At 27.4% G+C, this 10,710-nt stretch overlaps 3 protein-coding genes across 3 annotated transcripts in view; all 3 read right to left on the bottom strand.

Moving 5' to 3' along the window:
- The window catches only part of LOC105623057, a 4,034-nt gene extending 2,223 nt beyond the window's left edge, over window positions 1–1,811 (bottom strand). Inside the window, exon 1 of the mRNA XM_012204462.1 lies at window positions 1,758–1,811. Coding sequence (XP_012059852.1) covers window positions 1,758–1,811 — 54 coding nt within the window. The remainder of the gene's footprint in view (window positions 1–1,757) is intronic.
- Window positions 1,812–3,697: 1,886 nt separating this feature from the next.
- Window positions 3,698–4,488, bottom strand: LOC105623068. Its single transcript, XM_012204473.1, has 4 exons — window positions 4,300–4,488; window positions 4,089–4,157; window positions 3,880–3,969; window positions 3,698–3,757 (listed from the first exon to the last, which is right to left on the bottom strand). The coding sequence occupies exons 1-4, from the start codon at window positions 4,486–4,488 to the stop codon at window positions 3,698–3,700; spliced, it is 408 nt and encodes a 135-aa protein (XP_012059863.1).
- A 4,556-nt stretch (window positions 4,489–9,044) lies between these two features.
- The window catches only part of LOC105623080, a 4,443-nt gene continuing 2,777 nt past the window's right edge, over window positions 9,045–10,710 (bottom strand). The window contains exon 5 of the mRNA XM_012204484.1: window positions 9,045–9,122. Coding sequence (XP_012059874.1) covers window positions 9,045–9,122 — 78 coding nt within the window. The remainder of the gene's footprint in view (window positions 9,123–10,710) is intronic.

The following is a 10,710-nucleotide window of genomic DNA, read 5'->3' on the forward strand; positions in this document are numbered from 1 at the left end:
AGAGAGAGAGAGAGAGAGAGAGAGAGAGAGAATTAGATGTATAACTTTTATATCCTTTCAATTATAAGCCTTATATATTTTCTATCTGTTGTGATTGCATATATTTGAAATTGCTAATTATTAATAATTATATGTATTATAATTTACAATATTAATTTAATTTTCTTATCACTATATATATTTTAATATCTTCTTACCTTATCGTGATATATACCAAATATGATTGATAATAAAGTCGTAATAATTTCTATTTGATAGCAAATGTAGTCCTCGATAAGAATAAACTTATTAAAAGACGATATTAATGCAGATGTTAAGAGGAAACAATAAATTGACCAAACTAATATCATATATAGAACATTAAACCATAGTCTTAAATAATTAGATGAATTGTGAATTCTCAAACCTAACATATAACTGATCATTAAAAATGGTTTTAAAATTGTTCGAATATCCGTCATCGCTTACACGATTTCTATTTCAAACTGTCTTTTTACTGACTAGTTGATTGCATAGGTTATATCGAAGAATAAAGACAGCGCATCTTTGTAATTTTAATCATGCACTTATGGATATTAAAGTAAATAGTGTAATATTTATGTATCACTATTTATTATTTCGAAATTAAATGGATGAAAAATATATTTTTTCTTTAAAAACATAATAAACAACATATACATAATAAACAAATGTAATAGAAATATTGTTTGTAATATTTTTATGTGTTTTATATTTATTATTTTATATTTATGATATTTTTGTTCATTTAGAATTCGCGACTCAAAATATAACAAGAGAATTTTCAAAAAAATAAAAAAATTATTTATAAATTTTTATTTTAAGCAGTAATATTTGAGATAATAAGGGTTTAAATATGATTAATTATAGACTATGTGATGTCACGTGTCCATGAGTTACGGTGCGTAAGTTTATAGATATTAGTGAGCGCTGATCAACGCTTCAACGCGTTCAATATTATCTTATATGCTCACTTGTAACCATTTAAAAATCTAAACATACTCTGTAATTTTTAATCCCTATTTAAATCCTTATTCCTCAGAAATTGCTAAAATAAAAATTTACAAATAAATTTATATTAAATTTTTTGAAAACTATCTTGCTATAGAATATTTTAAATCTTGAATTTGAAATACTGTATAATGATGTTATATAGTATATATTTGAAAATATGATTATGTAGCATGAGATAGTATGAATATTAATTGAAGTGTGAAGGTGTGCCCGTGGCAAAATATAATAAATGCCATTCTTTAAATTTTTTAGAAGGAAAGACATTTCTTGAAAATTATTTAAAAAATTCTATAAGAAATTGCCGCAATAGTTAAAGATATGAGCAATCTATCTCTGTAAAATTTTTTAATTAAGTAATTCTAATTTAAAAAATCGTATTAAATATTCAAAACGGTTTAAATTCAAATAAAAATATAATTTAAAATGTTGTAAGTTCAAATAAATATGTCAATTATACAATGTATTTACAATATTTTAAGTTGCACAATTCATTTTTCTTTGATTATAATAGCACTTTCCACGTTAAATATTGGTATGTGATAAAATATAGTACTTACAACATTTTCATACAATAAAACGCATTGATTCTATTAATTAAAATAATTATTAATGGATTATTATATAATACAAGTCTGGAAATAATCGCGGAAAAAATCGCAAATATTTCATGGGCAAGTAGAACAGACTAAACTGAGCCGAATACTATTGCGAAGTAATACGCCTACCGATCGCTTGGCGCGCTGACCATGGGGACTGTGGGGATAATCTGGCAAGCGCATCGTCCGAGCTATGGAGGCTTGCGACGGTGTGCGCGGCGCGGCGCTTGTCAGCCAATCCCCAACTCCCAAGGCCCGCGCGCCAAGCGATCGGTAGACATATACATTTCGCAGTAGTAGACCGGGCGAGTGTGTGTATTCGGCTATCTTTAAGTCAATAGTTAATCTTGTTAACTATTGGGGAAATTTACAAAACGGTAGAGGACTTTTCGACTCAGTTTAGTCAGTTCTACCATGAAATATTTGGGAATTATTTTCAAACACTCTGTATATATCTGATAAATAAAAATTTTTTGGCAGTTAATAAAAAAAATGTGTTCAATAATATTAGGATATTATATATAAGAAAACTTTATGTAAAAAATGAGTTTTTCTAATTTCGGGAATAGTCATCTACGGTATTTTTACACTCAAGGGGTGATAAAATGTGAATTGTTGCAAAACATTGTTTTATATGGATATTTATTAATACACTTTTTTATATCTTATTACTTATTTCCTATGAACTTTCAATAACATGCAATTACGTTCTAAACTCGCAATAAAACAATGTTATATTAATTAAAATCTTCATTCTTCAGACACACTTTCTAAACTGTTTAATGTAACATAGTAACTGTTATTCCGTTTAATATTTGTTTTTCTATTTTACTCTCATCAGAAAATTGTGAGTAAATATATATCCAAAATGTTTTCAAATATGAATAAGTTGGAAAACAATCAGTAATATACGATATTTTGATAATAATGATATTAGTTGGAGTTTTAAAAAATATCACAGGTGGTCAATTTTTTTTATTTTATATAAAAAAAATCAAATGACTATTTGGATTTATAATGAAAAGAATAGTACAAAAATAAAATTGATAAATAACATTAAGAAGTATTCTTTTATTTATCTCTTTTATTGCTAAATATTAATTGTTTTTTCAAATATTAATTTTCTCTTTTAAAGCTTATATAAGGATATTGAATTAAATCTAGAAGGTATTGTAGGGGAAAGTGGAAGAATTATGCGCAGCGAGTAATTGTGATTTGGTATTTTTCCAATGAAGACATCACTGTGGTGAAATTTTTATGCAGAAGGGCATCCTTTTAAGATATAACTAGATACGTAAATACATAGCTAGCTAAAAAAATACAAAAAAATGAAATCATATTTTTTCTTGTTATTTTAACATTTAGAAAATAAGGTGGTAAATCCGTATTTTTAATTTATTTGTTTAAAGTTGCATACGTTATTAAAATACATTAATATGCATCTTTTGAGCTGTTATTTATTAAGTTTGGTTAGGAATTGTTGAAGTAATCGTATTTCATACCGAGTTAGATCGCGGCGGGCAACAGTGCGCAAACATTTTGAAATGCGCACAATTATCTGTTTTTCATATACTGTATGACTAACACTAACTTTTTTATAAAAATTAACACAATATCATGGTTTATTTTGAGCTATAATTAAATTAACTTTAAATTAATATAATCAACCAATGTTTCGGCTTACAAAGCCTTCCTCATTGTGTATCCTCATGTAAAACGCAGAAATACAATCTTAGATTAACCAACAATGAATAACGGATATAATGAAAATTTAAAAACCATCAGTGGTGAAGTGTCAATATATAAAAAAATTCAAATGTCAATAAGTATCATGCCAGACAAGGAATATTTGGATACTTCAGTCAACAGTGGATTTATTAATTTAATTTAAGAGCAATAAATTTTCCTTAGGTGCGCACAGTTCCTCCACTTTCTCCTACAACTCATTTACCATATAAATCATAATGTGTTGTACACATTATGATTTATATGGTATTGTATTATTATATGTTGTATATATTATCATTAAAGTATTTTTTATGAACTTTGTCTTAATTTGATAAAAATTATTACTTATTTGCTTGTGCTTGTATTAATATAACTAAAACAGTCGTAAGAGATGTGATAAACTAAAAATAAAGACAATTTATAAGTTTTTTTAAATATTTGTCAAATTTGACTATTTGTAGTATTTGTAATTTAATTATGTAATTTAATTATGTAATTTAATTATATAATAAATATAACGTACCTTATAAAGAAATTTGAAACCAAATTGGAAAAGCCCCATTCCATAGAATCTAAGGGGCGCGTGAATTATTCGTAATAAAAATTGTGAAACCTGTATAAAAAAATGTATAAAAAATGTATTACTTTTAATATCTCGCATGTCTTGCTGATTTATTTATACGTTTAATATGTATTTTAACAATATCTTTATGAATTTATTTTCAAACTTACGATTTCACGAATTTCAACATCATAAGTGGTACAGGATAATTTATTTAATAAATTTGCTGTTGAATTTGCCTGAAATTTGTTTAATGTCATTAGAATGCATCTTAATGAAACTTCTAATTTAATTTTAAATTAAGATGTCAATAATAATCTTTACATTGATTTATCTATTATAAACACTTTTTTAATTAATATTTCCTGATATTTAATCTACCTTAGTACTGACTATTTCGCACATATAATTTATAAGCAGGAATTTGAAAATGTGATGAGATAAGTAGAACGACAATAAGGAGAAAGCCACTATTTTAGATTTTTCATAATTTTCAATAAATATTAGATTGAAAAATTCGCGCAAGTCAATTATTATCCAAATAAAATAGTATGCCATTTTTATAGTCATTTGGATCCCAAATATTGAGTTTATATCACTGGATATTTTGCATAATTCTAAGTAAAGATGCCTGGACAAACATAAATATTCAATTTTATTTTACGTATATTGTTATTTATGAATATTAATTTTTTCCCATGATATTACTACTAATAAAATTTACATAAAATTTCTTACATAATAATCCACGTTATACATTTATTACTTAGTGGTTTCGAAAATCTGCGTTGGTAATGACATATCCGAGGATTTTCCCAGGCCTGTGTTATTTCGTGTTTTTGATTCTTCATTAAATTTTGAAGGTGTTCATTGATTTCGTCAAACTTCAATCCTGTGTATCTAAATATAAAAAGAATAGATGGGAAATGAAATTAATCGAAACAGTAGCTTTATTTTATAAGTACTTTTAAAATTTTTTAGTTTAGAAATTGTAAAATATTTATTGCATTACACTTTAATTTTATGTACATACATCAATACAACTATACAGTTATTTATACAAGGTGTTTAGAATTTAAATGTTAAAACTTTGGGAGCGTGGGAGTGTAGGCGATAAACTAAGAAAAAAAAAGTTCTGAGATATGATTATCGTTTTTGTTTTGTTTTGGAGAAAATTACAAAAAAGACAAAACGTAGTTTTCATTTTTGTACTTTTTCATTACTTATTATTGTATTTGTATATTCATATTATTTATTTGCTTAATGTAGATATTGTTCAAAATATTGACTTCTTATCGCAGAAATTATACATGAAAACCATATCAGCATATTCAATATTAGAATATGTATGCGACATATTGTAACAGGAGCAATTCTCTCGATGATTTTTGATGAGTAACTGAATTACAGAAGAAAAGCAAAAATATAAACAAACAAAAAAATTTCATCTGAAAACGGAATTATTATTATTGTTTTCGTACACGATTTCAGCGACGATAAGCGCGTTTACACCTTGATAGAAAAGTAAAAAGCAGAAAAGCAGTGGCCAATCGCATTGGTAGTAAGTAGTATAAAAAAGAAATTGTTAACAGCGCAAGTTCTGATTGGCTGCTTTTCCACTTTCTGCTTTCTGTCAAGGTGTGAAAGCGCCATAATACAATACTTCAGAGGCAATGTGAAAACGAAGCAACTGGTTTTTCAAAACTAAGCAAAGACGGGCATATCTGTATCGGACTTTTTTTCTTTATTGATCCCTTACATGCTCTCGAAGTTTTGACATTTAAATTCCAAACATCCTGTATAAATAGCTATAGCCATAAAGTAACAATATAGTAATAAATATATGTAAAGAGAAATACTAACTGAAGGAGACTTGCATTAGTCAAATCATTTATGAGATTGATATGTAAACAGTAATCTTGTTGAATGGAGCGAAGTATAATTAATACAATATCACCGTCACATTTATCTTTTAGTAATGAAACTGAGTAGTATATTGATAATATAACTATGAAAACCCATCCTAAGACACACCATATTCCTTTTTTGCGTAGAGTGTCATAATCTGTCATTGTTCCTAGCTTTAGCAAGATGTTATCGATAATATCAAATTTTTTCAAACAATTTTGGAATTTCTGTCACAAAAATGAAATGTGAAATAGACAAATATATTATAGTACATTTAGAAGAGTTAGCCGCATCTTGATCTTGATATATGTTATCAAGATCATGATTATGAGTGACTATCGGAAAGTTTGTTATTTTTAGTCCCCAATCATTGCTCGTTAAAAAATTATTACCAAAAAGTTTACAGTATACTTATGCATATTAAGCATGTATCTAACTTCATAGTTTAAATTTTATTTAAAATTATAAATATCACATTATTAACATATTTACATATTTATGTGAATTTGTAGATAGGGAAGGACCTATACAATCACAAATTTCGTTTTACCCGGCCAATAAGCAGAGGAGAAGGTGATGTGGGTTTCGTATCAAAAGTCGAAACTAATTTCGCTTTGCGTGGGAAATTGTGAATTCATGTAAAACCTTGCTTCGCGTTGAAGAATATTACGTGGAGGCAATGGATCTTTGTACGAAGAAAAGGCCATTATTAAAGATTATAGACACATAGGTGAACCTTGTTTCATGTGGAAAGTTATACATACATTCATATGAAGTGACGTTTCACATACGAACTTTTGCAAAACGTAGTTCAATCAAAACTTATGTGTTATCTAATTTTTTGATAGTGTATCGAACTTTCCTTGTAAAAGAAAAAAGAGCAGAATCCGCACTGCATTCGTACACACACACACACGCATGCACGCACGCACGCACGCACGCACGCACACTTAACGCGAAGCAAGACTCCAAAATCAAAGCAAGATTTACAATTTTTCACGTGAAGTATTCACAAGAATTTGGATTTTCCAAGCGGTGCGATGTCTACTCCATCTTTCTTCCTACTTAGGATAAAATGAGGTTCACAGAATAGTAAAATTTTATTCCTTTGTAATGTTTATATTAACAACTAAATAACCTGTGTCTAATATTTAATTTGTTCATAAATGTAGTATTTATGAAATATTATCATGTAATATTTATAAAATTCTGTTAATAACTTTTTAACGAACGACTGACGCCAAAACTTTTGAAGATCAGTCAAAGTAATAACCTTAAAAACTTATATATAGATTCATAATCGAGATATTTACCACAGTTTTTATTATTAAACAAATTATTATACAAATGTAGAATTTAGTGTATTATGAGTTATAATTTATATATATATATATATTTTGTACATATTTAATACATAAATAGACAAGGATATATTTGTTCTTAATAATTATGTATTGGGTTGTCCGGAAAGTGTCGATTTTGAAGGAAAATTGAAACGCAGAAGATTTAAATTTTTAATTTCATTTATTAAATCTTTTGCGGCATGAACTTTCCGGACAACCTAATATATTATAACAATCGTTTTATACTAATAATGTTACAAATATATATTATAACATTTTGTTACCTTATCTTGATATATTCCAAACATAATTGATAATATCGTTATAAAGCTTTCTAAATAAACGAGAAATTGAAAATCGGAAGAATAACACTCATTAAAAGAAGTTATTAATGCACATGATGAGAGGAAATAATACACTGACCAAATCAGTAGCGTATATGTGACACTAAACCATAATTTTGAATGATTAGATATGGCAATTCTTAAACCAACTATGTAACTGATTATTAAAAATGGCATTAAAATCATACGAATATTTTTAGTCATTGTACATTTAGTTTTTATTTCAAAGTGTACTTTTGTTGATCAGTTGGTTGTATAAATTCATTTGAATGACGATAGTAGATGCAATTTCAGTTAAGGCACTTAGAAATATTAAAGCAATTAGCTTATCACAATTTATGCTTTATTATTTATTGAAACTTATAGATGGTGATGAATATATTGGATTGTCCGAAAAGTTCGTGCCGATTTTGAAGGAAAATTGAAACGCAGAAGATTTAAATTTTTAATTTCATTTATTAAATTTAAATCTTTTGCGGCACGAGCTTTCCGGACGACCTAATACTTTTATTTTTGCTCATATATACACTAGAGTAAACGTGCAGTTAGGGGAGCCCTAATGACCTTAATCTTGACATATGTTGTCAAAGTCATGATGCTGAGTGATCCTAAGTGACTTCCAGGTTTTAGCTGTCGCTCGTTACTCATTAAAAAATTATAATAAAGTATTAACAAAAGAGTTTGATAAAATAACGTCTTATATCTACTATATGTTACATTAGAAATTATTCTATACTCTTCCTTACGTAAGGTTTTCCACACGAAGGGAATTCTATCTCTTCTGCCAAGGGGGACATTTGACTTTCTACACGAAGCGAAATTCATTTCATTTCACTTCGTGTAAAAAACTGCCCATCTTAGCAGAGGGTGAGATGGAGTGAAAGTCGCTTCACATGGAAAGTCGTATGTTCCTTGGTAAGGGCGGGGAGGGGGGGAATGCGGGGTGAAAGTCGTGTGGAAAGTTGTATTCCTTGAATTCGTCCACCTCATACCTTTCTCTCTCTGTATAAAATTATTCGACTCTTTATATAAAGCAAGGAAATAATTACTAATTTTGATTGAATAATAACTTTTTAATAAATAACAATCGAAAGGTGAACCTCGCTTTGCTCGGAAAGTCGGTACTCTGGAATTTTGCTTTGTGTAATTAGTAAGTAGTGAATTTATGTGAAACTTTGTTTTGAAAAGTATATGGTGTTTCGGATCACCCGTATATTCTAATAAAAATGAGAAAAATGATTATTTTGAGAAATATTTCAAACAAAAGTTGTTCAAGTAAAGAGGATCAAGTATTACAAGATAATGCATTACTTGGGTATATGCGATTGATCTTGGGTGGCGTCGCGAAAGTCGAGGTCGGCTTGAATTAAATATATCTTTGATGATGCTAATGCCGGCGGTACTGAAACTTTGAAGTTTCATAACTCAGGAATATCTCAACTAAAAAGGATTTGTAACCAATTTGTGTTTCGAACACGTCTTGACGTCAACTATGCAAGATACGGGTGCTCATTAAAAAAATTTAAGTCGATCATGACATGACCTTCACAACGCCACTCAAGATCAATAGCATATTGCCACGTAATGCACTGATCCCCAACAATTTTGTCTGAAATATTCTTTAAAATAATCACTTCTCTTGTTTTTAAATGGGGTATACGGATGATCTGAAACCCGGTATATATGCGAAGACAATTAAAAAAACCTACCTTTTTCTACGAAAGAAGAGAGCCCAATTACTAAAAAAATTAGACTTAAAAAATCATATTTCAATTGAACTTCGCATAAAAAATTGTATATCTATATGAAGCGATGTTCCATGTAAGTTATAATTTCCCAAAACGTGATTTAATTCAAATTTATGTGTCTAGTTTTTGATGGATGAGCTTATTTTTTAAAAGGAAAAAGGGCGAAATGATTGCAGCTACGCATATGCATTTAACGCGAAGCAAGATTTAAAAAACAAAGCAAAATTTACAACTTTCCACGCAGAACAAGGTTCCACAGGAGTTTTAATTTTCTGAGCAAAATACGTGTATACTCCTCTCTCCCTTTGCTTATAGGAAAAAATTAAATCTTCATGATTATAAAGTTTCACCCCTTTGTAATGTTTAAGTTGACAGCTGTATAACCTATGTCTAATATTTAATTTGTCCAAAAATCATGTTCTGTTTGAAGTTTTGAATGAAGCTTATTCTGTTAATAACTTATTTTTAACTGCGGTTGATGGCCTAAATATTTGATCACTCAAGGTCATGACTTTGATAATAAGCCATATGTTAAGATTAATAAATAATCGGAATATTTATCACAATTTTTTATTATTGAATAAGTGCAAAATTTAATAATAAAAATTTAATGTATTATGAATTACAATCTTTATATACATATTTTATCTATTTAATTGTTAAAACAAAATAAAAATATGTTTACATTAAATAATTATGTATATTATAACAATTGTTTTTATTAATATTATTACAAATATTATAACATTTTTTGTTACTTTGTCATGGTATATTCCAAACACGATTGACAATAACGTTGTAGAAATTTCTAGACAATAACATATATTGTCCTCGAAAATAAAATACATGTAAAAAGAATGCAGATGACATGAGGAAATAGTAAATTGATCAAACCAGCAGTATATGTACGCTAAACCATAATCTTGAATGATTAAATATGGCAAATATTAAATTCTTAAACTAAATACGTAATTAATCATTAAAAATGGCAACAATTAAAATCATATGAATAGTTTTTGTTATTGCATATAAAGTTTTTATTTCAAACTATACCTTTATTGATCAATTGGTTGTATAAATTGAATCGAATGATAACGATAATAGACACAATTTCTGTTAAGGCACTTAGGAATATTAAAGCAATTAGCTTATTCAATTTATGCTCAATTTATGCTTTATTATTTATTGAAACTTATAGATGGATGATAGATATACTTTTATTTGTACTTATATATATATATATATACAATATAATATATTAATAACTTGTATATAATATATATATACAATATAATATATTAATAACTTGTATATAATATATAAACATTGGCACAACAAAAAAGAATACTGTGTTTTTTTTACTTTTATGTTTTACTTTTATCATACATATTTAAAAGTATTATCAAACAATATTTATTTCAATTGTAACAAATACGTAAATAATGTACA

The sequence above is a fragment of the Atta cephalotes genome (assembly GCF_000143395.1).
Source record: "Atta cephalotes unplaced genomic scaffold scaffold00002, whole genome shotgun sequence".
NCBI lineage: Eukaryota > Metazoa > Arthropoda > Insecta > Hymenoptera > Formicidae > Atta > Atta cephalotes.

Excerpts from the sequence above, each read along its gene's own strand:
- LOC105623068 (XM_012204473.1), bottom strand. The coding sequence starts at position 4,488 with ATGACTATAAAAATGGCATACTATTTTATTTGGATAATAATTGACTTG. Across the intron at positions 4,158-4,299 it reads GCGAAATAGTCAGTACTAAG|GCAAATTCAACAGCAAATTT; the intron begins GTAGATTAAATA and ends AACAAATTTCAG. Across the intron at positions 3,758-3,879 it reads GTTTCAAATTTCTTTATAAG|TTTATCACATCTCTTACGAC; the intron begins GTACGTTATATT and ends CTTTATTTTTAG.